General features: G+C 38.7%; 1 protein-coding gene across 1 annotated transcript; it reads right to left on the bottom strand.

Moving 5' to 3' along the window:
• Positions 1 to 689: 689 nt before the first annotated feature.
• On the bottom strand, positions 690 to 20,016 carry rab5c (RAB5C, member RAS oncogene family). The gene is made up of 6 exons (XM_056235885.1): positions 19,874 to 20,016; positions 9,999 to 10,366; positions 6,784 to 6,935; positions 2,089 to 2,211; positions 1,917 to 2,010; positions 690 to 1,720 (listed from the first exon to the last, which is right to left on the bottom strand). Exons 2-6 carry the CDS (start codon positions 10,165 to 10,167, stop codon positions 1,593 to 1,595), a joined length of 666 nt encoding a protein of 221 aa, XP_056091860.1. The 5' UTR covers positions 10,168 to 10,366; positions 19,874 to 20,016; the 3' UTR covers positions 690 to 1,592.
• Positions 20,017 to 21,185: the final 1,169 nt, after the last annotated feature.

Raw genomic sequence — 21,185 nt, 5'->3', positions numbered from 1 at the left:
TCTACAATAGCAGCAGTGGCTCAAAACTACTGCATTTGGTGTCAAGTTCAAAAAGACTGCCAGCACAACAAACACAGAGTAAACCTCTACCCATGATGCTCCCTCCACAGCCGCAAAACAATGCATATTCGAAAATTGTTAATGAAACAGAGCACCTTTTAAATTAATTTAGTAATGGTGAATAATTAAGGACCAGGTCTCTGTTCCCAACCTTATTTGGGGGCAGGAATAAGAAAACACCTCCAACTCACCACCTACGTTTAGAAATAACAACAGAACAGACAGAATGTATACCTTCCCCTCCTTTATTGGTAAAATTACAAGTTCTACTAGGTTTGTGTTTTTCCCATTTATTTGCCTTTGTCCATTGCGTCCCTCAGACCCTGCTTGAGACTTCTGGGTCACTGTTCACATGTGTTGTGCTTGTGCTATGTCACAAGTGATACTGAAAATGCCGGTCGAAATAGACGTCCTTCGACATAAAACAGGAGGGAACAATATTGACGAAAAATGACGTTGTCAGAGGACAAAGAAATACCCAGTGCACTCTTAAGAGACCTTAAGTACAAAAACAAGTAAATTCTTACAAAGGTGCTGAATTGAAATTGCTAATGATTGGGGACATTTTCACAGAAAAAAAAAAAAGTACAGGAACAGCAACATTATCATCTCCAATCCCCCCCCCGCCCCCCCCCATCGTAAATATTTGGGATTTTGGTCAGAGGAGGCTGATTTTGCCTTGTGTAATTCATATGTATTTTCTCATTTGTCTGAATGATTTCAAAAACATTTCATTAATGCAAAGAAAGAAAAAAAAGAAAAACACATTGGAGTTATACCACCTGTTAATGCATTTAGATACAAGTAGATATATGTAAATGATTAGAAAAAAAGTCTAGCCTATCAAATCATATACTGGTTTCATTTGTGCTGGAGTAGTGGACGCCTGAGAGACTAATACAAAAGAAATAATAGAGGATCTACAGAACAGCCAGACATAGATGGAAAATAGCCTCTTTTCTCATTCTCCAATTTGTCCTCTCTCCGACAAAGAAGGGATGTGATCAAGGAGAGCAGGAGAAAGATGAGATGTAACTCAATACTGGCAGTATGCATCCACCAAAAGGGAGAGCGCAATTAAATAGTGACGTCACCACTAGATTTTTCATACAAATGAGCAAATGAGAGCATAAGGAAATACAAGCGAGAGACAACTTGTTTTCCCACCAGCAGCAGTCTGGAATTTCTTTTGTTTTAAGTGCGATTGGTTAGATCGGATCACGTGTGTCTCTTTTTTGTTTTGTCAAAACTATATAAGACAAATCAAATAACTCATAGGTGGCAGAGACATGTCATAGCTTCTGTGTGTGTGTCTGAATGTTTGCATGTCGTGTTCTTAGGAGGGATAAATGGTCGAAACATTAATGTGTTGATTTACAAGGGTATCAATGGCCTGTTTCCAGTTCTGAAGCTCTAACTGGCCATAGTTTAGAGCTGGGTCATAAGTGAATGGATCTCACACTATAGATTTATACTGTGTTGTGTGTCTGTATCAGTCCTTGTGTGCATCTGCCAGGTGATTGGTCCAATGGTTAGTTGCCGCCTCCACAGCACTGGCCGCTTCTGCCCTGAGGTGCTGTCTCCTGCAAGTCGACACCTCCTCTGGCCCGTCCGCCACTGCCCGCCCCACCCTGCGGTTCGTTCTTCGGAAGCTTCTTGGCTACAGAATTTTTGAGAAGGAAAACATTTATTCATAAACATACTAGGTTGCTTTGATCTGAATTAAATCAACAGCAGTATTTGAATGATTAGGTGTGGTGTCTAGAGGAGCGTCTTTGCAGCAGGTGAAACTGGTGTCAAGTTGCTGTGTTTTGCTCTGTGCTTGAAGAGAATCAACAACAGAGATGAGATCGTACCAATAGCCATGAAGATCTCGTTCACGTTCATAGCAGTCTTCGCTGACGTTTCCATGAAGAGTAGGCTGTTGTCGTCTGCGTACGCCTGCGCCTCCTAAAGAAAGCATGCAGATGAGTTAAAAACATTTGGAAGCAGATTTACAGAGGTTGTTTTGCGTTCGTGTAAACTTACCTGAAAGTCAACGGCTCTCTTGTTGGCCAGGTCTGCCTTGTTGCCAGCCAGAGCAATGACGATATTTGGACTTGCCTGACGCTGCAACTCCTTTACCCAGTTCTTTGCTCTAGTGAATGTGTCCTAAAACAAAAGACAAAAACAGTAGGAGCAACTGTTAAACAAAGAACAAAAAAATCTAATGAAAAGTTAAGGACCAGTCATAGTGTAGATCAACAGAAGCCTCTAAAGTGAACTGCTATTCTTGAACTTGTTCGATTGGATTTGAGCACATACAGAATCATGGGTGACTTGTCAATTTAATGTGTTAATTTACTGCAATTAATAATTTTCATGTATTTAACCAAGCCCCTGCCCTGACACAAACTCGTAACTTGCTGTCTAAATGCAAAGCATGATGGGAATGTATATTCAATGCTTTACCTGCTTGCAACAATGTAATGTCTATTTAATACAGCATGTAACATTATAATATATATAGCAAGGTTTGGGGTCAGTATTTTTTTTTAACGAAATGAATACTTTTATTCAGCAAGGATGCACTAATTTGAATGAAACTGACAGCATAATGTTACAAAGGTTTCCCATTTCAAATAAATGCTGTTCTTTTGAACATTCTATTCATCATAGAATCCTGAAAGTAAAAAGAACAAAAATATTAAGCAGAATAACTTTAATAGATTCAATTTAGACGTTAACATTAATAAGAATTGTTTCTTTAGCAGCAAATCAGCATATTAGAAGGATCATGTGACACTGTAGTAATGATGCTGAAAATTCAGCTTTGCCATATATTTATAAGGAACTTATTAAAACATGCATATTCCTGTTTTTTTAAAGAAAATACAGTATTTTACATTACAAATAAATAAAAAAGGCTGTATTTTAAGTTTCATTAACAACAAAAAGCCATACATATACTACATACATTAGATTAAAGTCCCCCTGTAGTCAATCATTTGATTTCATCTTTGATCACCAAAATGACATATTTAAAGATTTTATCCTTGAAAAAAAAATTCTTCATGTCTTAAAATAGCTTGAATGTAACTCTATACTAGGGGTGGAACGGTACATGTATTCGTACCGAACCGAAACGGTACGGGCGTCACGGTTCGGTGCACGAATTTACACGGAGAATACACGGTATAAAAATAAATAAAACTCGCGTGAAAATTAATTAATGCAATGCGGAACTACTGTTAGATACGCGGGTTCTTTAGGGACACATGTACCATCGGCTTAGCTCTGAACGCGCGTTCACTTCAAACGTTGGCTTTATACGCGCGTCCTATTCGCTTTGGATTAGCGTCGAACTAGACGCGATAGACGCGAATTTAACGCTCTATTCGCGTTTGGTGTGACCGCATAATGAACAGGCTGCGATGTCAAGATTGCAATGCTGGAGTGTGTGTTTGTGTGTGTGTGTGAGAGAGAGAGGCACGGCCGCGATCGAACAGTGGAAACATAAAAAACATAGGCCTACTCCGTCATTTTGTTCATACAGATCATTAAACCTGCAAAGTGTTTACTTAAATTTGTGTACACTCGCAATAAAACACAACATTGTGCTTTTGTCAAACTGTAACCTACAACTGTCACCCAACCAAAATCTCACACACACACACACACACACACACACACACACACACACACACACACACACACACACACACACACACACACACACACACACACACACACACACACACACACACACACACACACACACACACACACACACACACACACACACACACACACACACACACACACACACACACACAGTTTTAAAAGCAAAACATATTTATCCAACTCCATTTCAAAACAGTCTGTGGGTCCCATCTTTTGGACATTCATCGCATTGGTTTTCATTTCTCGTCCTCGGAGCACTAATCTTACACATTCTACATTGATTAAAAAAGAAAATCGAATGCGTTTTTAATGGTAGTATTATTTTATACAGAAATCAATTATTTATAATTCAGATGAGAATAATGTTACATTGTTAATTAATAATGTTAATTAAAATTAAGGAAAACAAATATATTGATCTGAAATATAGCAAATTAATTTTAAATTAATTCAGGTACAATTACCAAACGTCTTTTTGTCTTTTTATTAATTTAATTAATAAACTAATTATATAAAACTATTGTCAGTGCACTACAAATAAACTGGTTCTATGCCTTTATTAATAAAACTTATTTAAAAAATACAATGCCTTCTGCATTTTTGTTTTGCTTTTCCCTCCATTGTACCGAAATCGTACCGAACCGTGATGTCTGAACCGAGGTATGAACCGAACCGTGACTTCTGTGTACCGTTCCACCCCTACTCTATACCCTTGCCTCATTGAGTATACACGGTTCTATGAATATGTAAATGAACCCCCCCTCCAGTCACTCGCACCAGCTCATACCCCTTTTCCACCAACAAGAACCGGGTGCTGGTTCAGAGCCAGAGCCAGAGCTGGTTCCGCGTTGGTTCGACTGACAAGCTTACTAAGAACCGCTTTGCCTTTCCACCGGCTAGAGAGCCACAACAGAGCCAGATCTTACGTCACTGCATACGTCTCATGTTGCCCAGCAACGCTAGTGCGGTAGCGCCAAACACAAACACGCCAGGTTTGTTCGAGATGCATGGGCTTCTCGCAGATCGATCGCCGCATGACATCAAAGCACTGCGAAAGCGATCCAAAAGCACAAGGAGTCGTATGATCTCCAAACACTCCCGCAGCTCCGATCGGTCCGCGCTGCTCGGATGCATCTCGAACAAGCCATCAACAATAACGGACGTTGCGTTACTATGGATGCTCATTAGGGTTGCCACCTATGTCTGATAAAAAACCGGGACATATCGATTACCCGCCCAACGGGTTGAAGACCAAAAATGAACGGTTGAACACCAAAATTTTAATTTGAACTGTAGGCCTATACACCGAATGCTGCGCAAAAATATAGCCTATATTCGCGCATTTTCAGATTTTTGTTTACGACTTTTTGCCCCTTTATTAAATAAACATTTAAAATATTCACAAATTATATGGACAAAATGGTTTTCTAAGGCCAAACACTATATTTCCATGGCTATAGATGATTTATAGGCTATTATAAATGTTTCTGAAAAAGTACAAGGCATTTTAATTGTTTAAACTAGTATTTTCTAAATCGGCTGGAAACATATCTCCATCTCCGCTGTAAAGCAGATGCGCCTTTAGATAAGAAATTCATATGGATTACATAATCAGACTATTTTCTTTCGATTCGAATTTGTTCGTTTAAAAGTGGACATTTCAAGCTTTAGCCTACATGGGCTTGTTTATTTTTGAGACGCGATCCAGTTCACGGAGACCATAAAAGAGCGCGACTGATTGTTTTATTTTATTTTACAAAAGCACAACGTTTTCTTGTTATTGTGAGTTTACACAAATAAAAGTAGTTGCGAATGATGTATTGTTGCGAATGATGTTTATTTTCTATGACCAGAAATGATAGAGTAGGCCAGCTATTTTAAGTTGTTTCCACTGTTGATAGAAAAACGGAAGTGCTCGCGCCCGCGCCTCGTGCAGCAAGCGCGATCCACACTCCGATTACATGCGCTTCTTGAGGCACAGACTCACAGACACACACTAGCACACACACGCAAGGTCTCTCCGGGTCTCTCGCTCTCTCCCTCTCTCCCGTTGCGTGCGCTACACAGTTTGAACATATATATATTCACGTAGCCTTTCGAAAACCGGGACATTCAGTGTCCCGGGAGAGTGCATAAATTTCCCGGGACAGGTTATTAAAAAGGACAATCCCGGTAAAACCGGGACAGGTGGTAACCCTAATGCTCATGGGTTTGCAAAAATACATCGGAATCCAACGCGTTTGTGCAGCTCGCCGTAACTTACATAGACGGATATTATAATCAAGCTTCTATTAGCTCGACTAGCTGCTATTTAAAAATGGCGGTCACAAGTTTCTATTCGTCTTGTTGGTCACGGTAACCCCGCCCCCAGCCCCTGACGCAAGCGGTTCTTACTTGGCTCTGTTCTAGACCAGCAATGATTTGGTGCTACTTAAGAACCACTTTTTCTGGTTCGGAGCTGGTCCTTTGTGTGTGGAAAAACAAAGAACCGAATTGAAACTAGGCTCTGGCTCCGAACCAGCACCAGCTCTGCCTTGGTGGAAAAGGGGTATCAGAGATTCACTAGTTGCGGTGATTGGTTACAAGGTAGTTTGTGACATCAGAAACACAATCGATTTCAAACCGCGTTTTTGAGACGGTATTTGGTACACTGCAGTTTTAAGGAGAAAATCCTCAGCAATGGTGTTGACTTATGAATTTACACATATAAACAACATTAAAAGCTTGATTTTCACCACAGGGGGACTTTAAGGTTGCCAACAGGAATTGTATCGCCATTGTGATTGTTACTTGACTTTTAGCAAAGGTCTGACTGTGTCCTACAGAATAATAATTAAACCCGGCAGTCAGTCAGGTGAAACCTTATTATTCAGACCTTACCCTTCTGCTGAGCACTACGCTGTGATGTCAGCCTTTATTAGAGCCAAAGCACAACTGACAAAGTCACATTGCAGCTGAGGTGCCACAAAACTCTCAGCTGGTGAACGATTGGCTGTACAAGACACCTGTCTGATGCAACTCTGACTTAAAGGTCTTGATTTCATAATCACAGGCACTCACTGTGTTAGTAATATCGTAGACGACGATGGCCGCCTGGGCTCCTCTGTAATACATAGGGGCCAGGCTGTGATATCGCTCCTGTCCGGCCGTGTCCCAAATCTCAAACTTTACTGTTGTATCATCCAGGCAGACTGTCTGTGTAAGGAAAGCAGCTAGAAGGGAAAGAAAAACAGAAATGTTTATGACATGACGGTAATGTGTATCAGTTTGTACAATCAAAATGATCCTTTTAGCACTTCCTTACAGCTTAACCATTTAAGGGCTGGACATTTGTAGAGGAAGAATGAGAAACATGCATCATCATGATCAGGCCTGTGGAGGAACTGTATAACTCTACAGTTATGTGGAGCAGGATTTGACAAAATGTTCTGCCTCTCATCATAGATGCTTAGGACAACAACTTTGGTGTTGTTGGAGCCGATAGCTATGTGGGAAGCGCGATTGCGCTTTGGGCAACCAGAGTTCGAGTCCCGGCTCACATTTACAAAAGATTTCCATTTCAAATAAATGCTGTTCTTTTGAACTTTCCATTCAAAGAATCAAAAGAATGTGTTATTTGCACAGGCAAGCATTCAAAAATTGTTCAGAAAATTTTGATTTTACAATACACATTAAAATGACGCATACACAGAAAGTGTGCAGAAGCGCAGAAGAAGAAAGACCATCAATATTTCTAATCCCTTTCACTTCAAACTTTGTGCTGAGTCAGGTGCAATCGTCACATGTTTGAGGCTCACATTCATTTCTCCAAAGCACTGCGAGTGCTGTGATCTTTGACCTGCTCATTGACGACAGGATGATGGCATTGAAGGAAAACATGTAGAAGGACAAAAAAAGTGCTGAGAATTTCCTTATTGTCAGCCTTGTGCAAGCATGCGGTATCCTGCCCGTACCAAATGTCACTCCCAGCACTTTTCTTTCTTCGTGTCTGAATTTATTCTACAATCTCTTGCTAAATACAAGACTGAGCCTTAAATGGAACAAATCCACGAATGTCCATGATCAAATTTAGCTTTAAGTTTCCCTAAAACACTGACAACTTGGAGGGACACAATAGCACACGCACTCAGGAAATCCCATTGTTGACTGTTTCCCTTTCCTTCTGGTAGTTTCTCGAACTCCTTTCTCTGTCCATGTAATTCATAACATAAATCTATCTTTTAAATGAAAACCATTTCAAGCTGTATACAGCACACGTGTTTGGTTAGGAGATCAGATATGTGCACATGCATAACTGTGTGTTTGTTTAAAGGGATAGTTCACTTTTAAATTAATTTTTTATATGTTTTAGCTTACCTCAAGGGCATCCAAGATGTAGGTGTCTTTGTTTCCGCAGTATTTTCAATTTTGATATTTTTAGGTCAAACTGTTCTTGTCTGTCAGTCATATAATGCAGGTCTATGGTCACTTCCTCAAAGAGCATGCACAGAGAAGTCCAAATTAAATATGATTTAATGACTCGTAAATGTAAGTACTCATTGATGGCCAGAGACACAAAACGAGCAGTTTGTGTGAGAAAACGAACAGTATTTATATCGTTTTTACCTCTTGTAAACACAGCCACGTCCAAGTGATCTGAGGGCGCGGGCGCTTCGGTCTGTGTTTACAAGAGGTAAAAACGATATAAATACTGTTCGTTTTCTCACACAAACCGCTCGTTTCGTGTCTTAGGCCATCAATGTGTACTTACATTTACGAGTCATTAAATCATGTTTAATTTGGACTTCTCTGTGCATGCTCTCTGAGGAAGTGACCATAGACCTGCATTATATGACTGACAGACAAGAACGGTTTGACCTAAAAATATCAAAATTGAAATTACTGCGGAAACAAAGACACCTACATCTTGGATGCCCTTGAGGTAAGCTAAAACATATCAAAAATTAATTTCAAAGTGAACTATCCCTTTAATACTCCATTAAAACTCATGTGGTCGTCATGCGATTAGCGAGTAAGAACCAGCTTGTCTGCTTCAGACCAAGCCCAGCCCTCTCACCACACATCAACACAAGCCACACAACCTCATATACGCAGAGCGTTCAACATAATCTCACTACATGTATGTTGTATTATAAAATATTATCCTGTAGCTAATCTTTTACAGGAGACATATTCAACAGTTTGACAGCATATTCCCCCTGAAGTCATTCATGTTAAATCAAAGTTTCTTGTTTCTTTCAAAGTTTCTTTCTCTTCAAAATTATCTAGACCAGTGTTTCTCAACTGGTCCGTTTGAGTGTGTAGTCAAACAACAACAACAAAACATAGTTCTATATGTTTTTCTGATGCAAGACTTTTATTTTGAAATATGTGCATGAAAGCTGTTGACTCTTCTGTCGACCGATTAGATACCGATATATTGTGTATCCCTAATATTTTTCCATGTCTGCCGTTTTTCATGTCACATTAACCGAAGAATTTCCAGACTTTTTTTTTAACAGCGATGGAAAAATCTGAAAGCCTATCTTTTGTAATTATGTAACTGTAATTCTCACCCCTGACCACTTGGTGGCGAGTGCGCTCTTGCTGACTATAAAGTTAATGATCAACAAATGAATGGCTTTTCTGAGTTATGTGACATTGTTTACAAGCTGTTTTATTGTCCTCTTTCTGCGGTTGAAACACTGAGCAATTACATGAGATACATGATATGGATTTCTGAGTTGGACTGTATCTTTCAACATATTTTCTGATGTTTATTCTTGTTTATTTCATTCTGTAATATAGTAAAAGATTAAGGGATGATTGCGTTCACTCGCGCTCCACTACACTTACAATGAGGCGCTACAGTGATCTCTTGAGTTTTGTGATAAAATGGACAGAATTTGAAAGCTGAGACTTTGTTTTATATCAAAAGTATACAAAGCTTATTGTGATTTATTGGACACACATTCATGATGAAACCTGAAAAGTGACCCACAGTCTCTGTTCAACTATCTCTTAATAAATAAATAAATGCATAATCTAGCCTATATGCTTGTCCTGTAAATTATAATAATAGATTATGGTGGAATTTTTACGACCCAGTCTGTCAAAATGACGGACAATGCGGAAGTCTAACGCAACCTCTGTTCATGTCATAGCTGAATATATTAACTAGTGAGGAGTTTCGGGCCTGTGTGCATTCTTGTAATGCGAGTTCATATTAAAAAATGTGAGGAAAATCCTCCATCCTTAGAAAGAATAAGCTTGGACATAAACACGCTCTGGCTCACCTCCAATAGTGCTCTCCTGGTACTCGTGGAACTGGCCTTTGACGAAACGGAGCACCAGGCTGGACTTGCCCACGGCAGACTCTCCCAGCAAGACCAGTTTAAACTGGCAGATTTTGTTCCCGACGGGGGCGGCACCGTTGGTCCGCGCTGGTCCACCTCGCCCCGCCATGCCAACAGGCCGGACAACAGGAGAGGAGAGGGCTGACTGGATCTAAGAGGGGTCCTCACTGGATATGACAGGGGTCCTAAAGCAGGATCAATGGAGCTCCGGGGAGGACAGGGTCGAGAGAGAGAGAGAGAGAGAGAGAAAAAATCGGGAAAGAAAGTGAGATAAAGATGGAGAGATGGCTCCAATTGGATGAATAAACCTAGAGGAAAAAGGAGAAAGGAAGTTGATCAACAAAACACATTAATGACCGGGGGCCGTATTCACAAAGAATTTTATCTTACCACTAGGAGTACTCCTAAATCGCACTAAAAAATTTTAGCTAGGAGTTTTCTCTTAAAAGTTATTCACAGCGCCTTTCAGACCTACTCTTAGTAAGGAAAAATGACAACTCCTAAACTAAGAGTGAGTCATCGTTGCTATAGATGACGTCAATTCTCATGCGCGAGCTTCCTCACAATGATCACGGTGATTGGTTGTTAGATGACAGGGCCATCATGCGGAACATAACACAGACGCAACAAATCATGGAATTACGACATCTAAATATGTCTGTGTCCTACACAAAATAATAATAGTAATGTCATCGAAATGCATATATAATGACATGTTTGTGCAGGCCCCAGTGAAGTGTAATTCTAAAAAGGCAGAGAGAGAGAAAAGTCGTGAATTAAATTAAATCAAAGTACCCCAATGAAAACCGCCACTTGCCTAATAATGAAAAACGACACTTGCATTAACACTTGCTTGGTTAATTGACATCATATTAGCCTAAATAGAAAAATAAACTTAAAACAAGGAAATGTTGCTCCTATTGAAGTAATGTAACTTTGAATGACGGTGGATTATGAACTCGCCAAAACGGAAAAGAAAGCCCAACTGGACGCATGATCAGTAACTGCTGCTGGCCCAGTAGATATCAAGCAAAACTAAGTGTGAGACATGGGAGAGGATTTGTTTGCAGATCAATGCAGCATTCCCGCTTGTGTCGCGGACCCCGGACGACTGCGAGAGGCGGTGGAATGCGCTACAATCCTTTGTGAATAGGTCTTAGTGAGTTAGGAGTCCTCTCGACTTCTTTTAAGCTGTCCCAGACTTAGGTGCTACTTTTAGGGCTAAAATGCTTCGTGAATTACTCTTAGTGAAAAAAATTAGGAGTCCTAAAGTTAGGAGTGACACGCCCATTATTTTTAGGAGTTGCTCCTAAATTCACCAGTTAGGAGCTACTTTTAGCCTTAAAATTCTTTGTGAATACGGCCCCAGATATAATTGGCCATATTACAAATTACTTGACTGTGACGCTCCCAAGTTGAGTGAAAGGAAAGGACAGACTCATTACAGGTCGTTAACAGCTATCACACCATTCCAGTGCACTAACCATTAACCATAATGCTCCAATGAAACTCACTACAACAAAAAAAATCCCCTTTACAGATTCCACCCACACTGTGCCGCAATTACAGTTAAAAGCATCCATACAAAAACACGCTAGGTAAATATCAGTGTTATGTCACACATACATTAAAATAGTTCCCCAATTTAAATAACCTACACTTATCAGTGATCCAAAATTATCTGCACCGTATCGACGGAAGAGGTGCTGAAAACAGGTCAGGACCTGCTGTGTTTTTTTTGTGTAGCCTATATTTTGTTATTCGAAGCGCCACACAGACCAACAATAAGCTCAGCTTGGGGCCAAATGAATTGTGGACTGTGGCGGAACATTTTCTTTATACTTTCAGATTGATAAATAAAATTGCTACTGGGGGAAAACTCATATATTCCACTTTTGAAATCTTTATTTTTGTCCTAACTGGGTAGTGTTACGTTCTGTTCATTTAAAAAAGTTTGATTCAATTGATTCTCTGTAGCCAAATACAGACAGCAGAGCTAAAGTAGATCACTAAAACAACTGAGCAAATAAAGGTGAGAGAAAATGAATGCGATTATTACAAGACAGAGAGACACAGGTCTGAGGTCATTATTTTAGCTTGTTAAAGATGGATTCAGATATTCTTTCTGCTGCAGCAGACACAGTAATTGGCAGCAAAAGAGGAGAGAAGAGAAGATAGATATCAATAAATGGATGGACGGACCTCCATCCTAGGTAGGAGAATATTCAGGTATTGAGGCCTGGGCTATCACAAAAAACAAAACATTTTCATTTAAGCAGCATTAAATGAAAGGTTAAAGGCATGTCTCTCCTGTTAATAACTGCAAGAAAAGGCCAATGGAAGTGGTAAGTAGAGGACAATCAAAAAAGTGATTATGGGGAGTGAGATGTCACTGCCAGCGTCAGGTCTTGAGGTTCAGTCTAATCCAGAGCATGTGACGGAGGTTTAGAATCACTCACACACAAATTTCTGCAAACCACATCTTCTCATGCCATTCAACATGCTTTGCACAGAAAGTGGAACATAAATAGAAACAGAATGGCACAAAGGGTTGGCTTGACTATACAGCTAAAACATATTAAACGGGCTGTCTGAAAATTATTTATCTCGCTCAAATATTTGTTGTTTCTTTTTCAAACAGCTATTGTAGCCAATTAGACTCAAAATGTTTAAAGTTAAATTCAATACAAGATACAGCAACAACAACAAAAAAGTCTTGTTTTACATGCTAGCTACTTTCACATTGTCAGTTTTTTGGGATTGACAACCACATTTACTTAGAGGGGTGGTTCTCGAAATGTCCCGTTCAAACAGCAACTTAGAATAGCGTCTAAGGATGTGCGCAACTAATAATTTCATTAACGATTAGGCCTAAATGGTTGCCGTTTAAAGTGTAAATCGCAGGTTAACCACCACAACCAATTAATGTGTAAATTAAAGTGCTCAATATGTATATAATATATTCAGGGCCTGAATTTTGTTTTGGAAAATGGGGGGGAAATCCCCCCTTAGATGATTCTCATGGGGGGGATTTTTTTTGTTTGAGGGGGAGAAAGGGGGGGGCATTTTTTTCAAACAAAATTATTTCATTTATCTTGCCTAAATGTTTGCGCTCATTGCATTTTTACAATGGGGTAATATTGTTGTTAAGAATTTACACATCACAAGGAAGCTTGATTTAAATTGTTTAATTAAATTGAAAAAAGTAGCACAAATAAATACAATAGAATAAATATACAAATAAAGACAATTAAAGAGAAAAGTTTTTGAATAGGTCTAACACTAGTGAGATACTGAATAAAGTAATCAAATGGAAAACAACACTGGGTAGTATTTTAGTCCTGAATAAATTAAATACATAGGCTATTAATCCTGATTCCTTTAACTTAAAGCCATCTTTTGTTGTTTTGACAACAAAATTAATGACAGACACATATGGCTTCCGTCACTTTAAGAGCTAGTGCACGGATCCTGTGTTCATTATACTGGCATGCGTTTTATGCTTATTAAAGACAAAACCGACTATATTTAGAGTATAGCCTACTCACAAAGACCGAAATTGACAATTTTGCGTGTTAAAGCAATATAATCCGCGAAAAATAGTTACTGGCCAGCTGTTTTTGAGGCGGATTTTCTATGAATGTGCGCATAGAAAATAATCTCAGAGAGCGCGCGAGCACTGATTAGTTTAAAATCGCTTGAATGTTTAAACTGGTAAGACTTAAAAAGACTTCAGTCACGATGCACTGCTGGCCCGATTGTGCAAGTGAATATTCCGTCATGTCCCGACCTTACAGTCTATGGTCCCGACTCCAAAACGCGAGTGTGTATGATCGCCGCAGCGCTTGATGCCTGCCTTGCACAACACATTATGAGAAGAGATAGAAGACGCGGCACAGCTGAACACTCACGCTGTTTGTCTGGAAGATAATTGTTAAAAGAATGATTTGATTTTATTATCTGTGTGGATTACGATTGCGGGAATTTCCCGCATTATAAATGGGAGACCTGCGGGAATGATTAGAATTATGCGCAATACCCGCGCCGAAATTCGAGCCCTGATATTTAAAATTTTCTGTCTTAAAATGCGTTAAAATAACATTTATTGAGGTTTCTTCAAAGGTAGCATGTTTTTTACCAGAACTGGGTGATGACGTCATAAGAGGGAGCGCGGGCGGTAATGCACTCTCTCTGTGTGTTCGGGTTGAGGGAGAATAAAACGATTCGCGGGACTCCCGCAAACTAGAAATATCTATGAATAAAACAAAAAAACTAATACATTTTTATTCATCTGTTGCAGAAAAGCAACAAGAACAACTAAAACAAAATAGAAACGATTTACAGGCAGAGTTTCCATTTATAACATGTTTGCAGCGTTGAGCGATGTAGCCAATCACAGACATATGTGTTGATTTCTTGAACGCAATGGCCAATCAGAAGCATTTAAGATAGACTCCCCTCACCGCTCAAAACGGACTTTTTGTTCAGTGATGAATTCTGTATGCTGGAAAATCCTCGAATTATAACAAACAAAGTGTAGATGTTATGAAAGATTCATTGATAATAAACAGAGATGTGTGAGATCGCGATGAACTGATGTCAGCTTTTAAGGAATTATTATGGGAGCGCACTTTGCGCGCAGTCATGCCAAACCATGCATGACTAAGTTAGCCTGCTTGTTTTTATGTTATAAAAGTGGTTTGTGTGTTAGATACATGCAATGTGCTTGCCTTGCATTATGATCATTGTATATTAAACTTGAGCTTTCACTCAAGTAATGTTATTAAAAATTTTAATATATGAAAAAAAATCACATAGGGACACCCATGAACATATCTATGTGATTAATCAAAAATGAATCTTTAAATTGATTTGTTGGACAGAAGACAGAGCCGACATACCAGTTTTTATGTTAAAGCTCCTGTAGGTAATTTTGGAAAAAATTTATTTGCTAAAACTGTCATTATGTCCTGACAGTAGAATATGAGACACATAATCTGTGTAAAAATCAAGCTCCTCTGGCTCCTCCTAGTGGTCCTATTGCCATTTGCAAGAAATACACGCTCCCGGTCAGAAACAACCAATCAGAGCCAGGAGGAATGTCTTAGCAGTGTCAATCACGCTCGTGTACGCGCTGATCACACCCCTCTCTTGCACAGCGCGAGCGCCGGAGCGCGAGCCGTCGTTCAAACTCAAGATTGCCGGCGTGCTGCAGCTGTGCTTATGACGGAGAAACAACCTAAACTGCCAATTCTCGAGTGACACCTGCTCATAAAACAAAGAGGTAAAAGGAAAAAGACTGATGACGATAAACAAGCGAAAAAGAAAGAATTACACAGAGCCCATTGACTCGGTGTCAAAACTCTAGCCGCATAACATGTAGATAAAATGTCACGCACTCTGCTAAGCAACAATTGAAACCTGCTAATTCACTGGCTTGTCATGTTGCTGAAATAATGTACTAGCACACCTTATCTAGCATTATATATATCGCTAGAATAATTACTTACATACTGTAACGTTAGTTACCGTTATATTACCGTTATCTTACTAGCTATTTATAACTTATAGAAAGAGTGCAACGTTATAAAGTTACATGTATTGCAAAATACATAATGATTTGAGGACCAAGTTTGTAGTCAAAGTATGGGCAGGCCATACAATGTAAAGCATATTATTGATGTTTAGTCCCTATTTTACATTTACATTTATTCATTTAGCTGACGCTTTTATCCAAAGCGACTTACAATTGCTATACATGTCAGAGGTCGCACGCCTCTGGAGCAACTAGGGGTTAAGTGTCTTGCTCAGGGACACATTGGTGTCTCACAGTGGATTCGAACCCAGGTCACTCACACCAAAGGCATGTGTCTTATCCACTGCGCCATCACCACCCGTGCGCCATCACCACCCTATTAGTGAATGTGCCATATAACTTTTTATCCGCTGTTATTGGTGGCTCTGTTTACTAGCCTGCGCGTTCACGACAGGCTCCGCAACAGTCAACGTTTTCTCAAAACTCCCTACTGCAGCTTTAAATCAAAGAAATTATCAAAATGCTTGCTTAATGCCAGTGTAATGACTTCTTTAGGAAACTTAATGTCCAAATAAATGCTAAATAAATAAAATAAATCTTATAATCATCAGCAAAAGCCCCTGGAATATATCACTCAGCTGTAAATCACACTACAGAGAAATTCTCAAAACGAGGGCAAAGAAGGATCAAAATATGGGAACAATTGGAACAAAGAGGGAGTGGAGAAATAGAGAGCATGTTTATGAAATATTGATGTGATTTTCATATGTTCTGCTTTACTGATTTTTACCAACGGACTGAAGCATCTTATTAGCAGATGGACAGACATCGTAATGAAAACTTGCAGCAGTATCAATAATAGAGATTATAATGTCATTCATGACATCAGACACCTATCACGGAAGGATGGCTTTTACCGTAATGCCACTCTGTTCTGAAACTGAGTGACCAAATAACAGGCAATGACAATGATGAAATTCCACAGAAGCACTCCACAAAGAACTGCTGTAATTTCCAGGTATTGTAGTTTAATCTACCTACTAAAGACACCTGATTCACTTCCTGTCATCTATCGGTAAGGCCACCGTGTTGAAACCTGTGAGTACATGTCAGCCCGAATCGCTGGCACCAGCATTCCAATCACTATGGCTCATTTCCCTTCTATGCAAAATCACATGCTGAAAATACAGTTCTGTGGTGACCCTTAAATCCAACAAGAAGGAGTGCAATAATACCGTCCCTCCCCCATCAAACACCGTTCACTGGGAGGGAGGGATCTCAACAACAGTGTGGAAATAGGAAACGCTCTCCAGGAAACTGACCAGCTGAAAGGAAATCGCATGCATCCCCATTCCCAACATGGGAGCGCAAGCGGCCTGATCATTAAACAAATGTCTGAGAGGGTGTGTTAGAAAGGACAGTCTGTCTGTCTATCTAAGAAGTTGTTGCAATTTTGCAGAGCAAACACACAGATAACAACACATACACACCCTCCTTAACGCCTGGAAGGGCAAACTGACGCGCTCAACAGCTGCATTCATTAATAATACAACTTAACAGATGCTATTATATGCATCTTGCCTGCTCCATCGGACAATGCCTTTTTTCCATCTCTATGTCTGTTTGTGCAGGCATGTAATCTACTTTGTGCTCCAATTTTTCCTGTTCATTAGAGTCACTTCAAGATCATCTTCAGGTCAGCAGATCTGGGTTTTTCATTTCAGACACATTTGAGTTGGTTTGTACTTTAAATAAACATGTTTCTTCTACATGTCCTGGTGGTGATAAACATTCCTGTATGTGTCCGGTTTTCACCATGACCTAAATACTAAGGGTATGTTTACACGACAACGATGAACTAAAAACGTAAAGTTTTTCGAGTACAGGCGACTACTAAAACTACAAGAAAACGACTAAAAACGCTGTAATATTCATGCCAGGCCAGTAGTCGGCGATGTCACTTTGTAAATAAACACTACGCGCATATATACTGAACACATAATACACGTGCATGATGTCACTGTTTTCACAGATTTGCTTTATTTTAAGTTTACACAATAACAGTACCATTTTCAAAAACCCATTGAAACCCGTTTTCAGGCCCCCAAAACGTGGTTGTTGTGTACTAAATAAATGGCCAAAATGCATAAAAACGTTTCTGTTTTCAGTTGAAAACTGTCATGTAAACGGCCTCTACAAGGCTGTTGGCAAGCAGACCAGTGGTACTTTAGTATTGTTTATATACTATTATAGCATTTATTAATATATTAATTAGTTTTTATGCTATTGGTTTTTGTATTTCTATTTATTTTTAATTTATTTAATTTCAGTTTTAGTAATTTTAGTACTCCAACAACTTAAATGTAATTTCAGTTAGTTAAGTCTTCTAATATTTTATTCTATTTCAGCTTTATTTCAGTTAACAAAAATTGAATGAACGAATTCCTAAGACACTTCTTTCCGGTCGTCATGAATACTGGGATAAGGATTTTTACCAATTGTTCTTTAGAGATTGCATTGCACACACAAATATCAATTTCCACTTGATAAGATACTTTAGTTTAAGATAACACAAATAAAAATAATAGTCATTACAACATTATCTCTGTAAATCACAATTTTAAAAGTCCCTATTCATTTTGTGAACCCTGTTTTAGTTTGATTTTTAGTGATTGAACACCATGCCAGCTTCCAGTGAACCCCGTGTAAAACAATATAATTGGCATAGTCATCATAATCATAAATTGAAAGAGAAAACAAAAACTCAACGGCAAAAAATAACCTTGATCACACCCTGGTTTCTCATTAAGCCCTCAATAACAACAACAACATAAAAGTCATCCGTTAAAGAAACAACATAGTAATGGCCATTTCAATCTAATGAGGAAAGAAATTTGAACTTGATTGCTTTAATGGAAGAAACACAAAAACAGCCTTCTTGATGACCTAAAATGCCTCAAGCAGTTACAAAGCATGCTGGGAAAAGCCACTATGCTCTCCGGAGCAGAACTAGGAGATGAAAGTAATATTCTGTTCCTGTTTGCTCACCTTCACTGACAGCCAAAACAAGAAAGCGACACACATTAACTGAGATACATTTGCATCGTAATGACGTCTCTTTTTATTTTAATTCGCATCACATTATGTTAAGCAATAAGTAGATCCTCCTCACACACGAGAAGCAAACCTATACTATTTTATATCTCAAAGACAATGACATTACGAGACTGTAAAACAGCACTAAAGAATGCAGGTTTCACAAGTCATGTGTGCATCAAGTGCTTCTGCTGAACAAAAGGTCACTATGTGCAACAGGACAGTGAATATGTGTTTTACAAGAAATCCTCTCAGTATCAAAGGTGAACATTCATGATTGACAAAAAATGCTTCATATATATATATATATATTTTTTTTTTTACACACTCACAAGTCTGGACAGGTGATATGATTAATTGAAATAAATTTATCAATTTATCAATAAATCATAATATCACCTTTCTAAAGAGGTGGACTGCTATCATAAAAACATATTGTCATTGCAATCAAACAGCTCTAAGCTCATATCAATGCATGTGCGATCTTAAGTGATGACTCATTTAGCTGACCTGTCAATCAAGCCTCCTCAGGCCACATTATTGACTTCCTCATGAAGTCCGATGTCTTTCACTTCTGATCTGCTCCTCCCACGAGCTCTGACCACAACCATTCAACTCAACGCCGGTGAACCTGCTACACTGATAATAAAAAAATAGAAAAAACGGGCAGAGCTCAAGAAAAGTTTTTGAAAGAGATAAAAGCACACGTTAATATGTAAGACATGTAACGTTAGACGTTTGGAGAATTATCACCCTTACTAATAGCAATACAATCGGCGTTTAGCGACACCACAGAGATGCGTGTTCGGCTGCATCACAACGGTCAAATGATAAGACAAGGAAGCCCTGCTGTAGATGGTCAAACTTCAGAGCTGCTGATCGGGGATCTGATCAAACACACATATTTACATGTGTACACACACACACACACACACACCCATAGAAGCCTTCTCCATTAAACTGACGTTTGCCGTAAGATTGATATTCGGAGCATGACAGATAGATAGAGAGGCCTGAATTATTATTCCTTTTTATGTCGCTGAGGGAAAGATCCAGAGGAGCGGCTCAGGAGCGTTATGAGCATCGGCTAACAGTCTTGACAGTTCCTCTATATCAGTAAACCACGACCAGCTAACAATAACCTTCCAACAAACATATTAATACAAAACCAGATAGAGGTTACCTTGAGATACGAGTGCGGCGCTTTTCTCTTTCTGTCAAATCCCTGGCTGTCAGACTGAGAGAAAATTCCCCTCCAGCCGCCTCAAGCGTCTCCTGTCGACGGGCTTTGGCCTTCACTTCCGCTTTAAGGGACGAACTTCCGTAATCCACCTTCTTCCGAGGAGGAGGGGCTTGTTTTGATATACGTGATGGTGGCCAATAATATCGCGGTAACATTTCTCACCCACAACCACAAGACTATAATAGATTTTTTATTTATATATATATGTTTATATATTTGCCTCTACCTTTCTCATTTTATTTGTTGAAAGGTTACATTTCAAATTATGCTTTTAATTAAAACCATTTTATAGAGAAATTCATTGTTATAGCTATGTTTTGAGAGCAAGTTTTTTTCTCCATGATGGATTTTCTTTTTTGAGAAATTCAATTCAGAAACTACGCATTTGTTTTTGTTTTGTTTTCTAAACTGAAAATGTGACTTATAGCTAACTTTTTGTGTTAGGCAATGCTATTAAAACTATTAAAATCATTCTTGTTAGTTGAAATAAAACAAATAAAACAAAATATAAATATTAGTCTACACGTAAAGATAAACTTAAAAAACGAAAATGAGAAATGTTGCCCTGGCACCATACTGAAATGAATAAGTTTAAGTTGATGTACTAAAATGATTAAAACCAAAAAAAAAAAAAAAAAACTACTAAGGGCTGAATAGTAAAACATAAACATAATAATAAAAAACTATTAAAAATTACAAAACCACATAACTAAAAATAAAATGAAAACTGAAAATATAAAAATAAAAGCTAAATCTACTAAATTAATACATTTTATAATAGTAATATATAAACAATACGTTAAAAAAAGTCATAACCATCGCATGTAATGTCAGTGTCTTGAAGATTAAGCATGATGTAGACTATTTCATTTGTTGTTTTTAATTTGACCATTTGTCTAAAATTAATTTAATTTCTCTTTTATAATAATAAACTATAAACAAATCTTTAAACACTTGATAACCACAGCCATTTGAGGACCCAGGACTCTGTGGGCATAGATATTTAACAATAACAAGGTAATAAGATGGCTTATCCACGGTGGTTATTAGAAGCACGGCTATCAAATACTTTAGTCTGATCTGCAGACAAGTGCTTAAAAAACGGACCCTTGAGTTGCCAAATCAAAACAAGTCCATGAAAACAAGATGAGCTCTGAATGTGGCTGAAGGTCATGTACTAACCAGTAATCACCGAGCTGAGGCGCTACAGGCCAATTAAACTTTTAATAGACTCGGGTTTTTTCTCTCTTGC

This window comes from Rhinichthys klamathensis, unplaced genomic scaffold (assembly GCF_029890125.1).
Source record: "Rhinichthys klamathensis goyatoka isolate OS25496 unplaced genomic scaffold, OSU_Roscu_1.1 h1tg000432l_1, whole genome shotgun sequence".
In the NCBI taxonomy this organism is placed as follows: Eukaryota; Metazoa; Chordata; class Actinopteri; order Cypriniformes; family Leuciscidae; genus Rhinichthys; species Rhinichthys klamathensis.
This window is presented reverse-complemented; position numbering and strand designations above follow the sequence as displayed.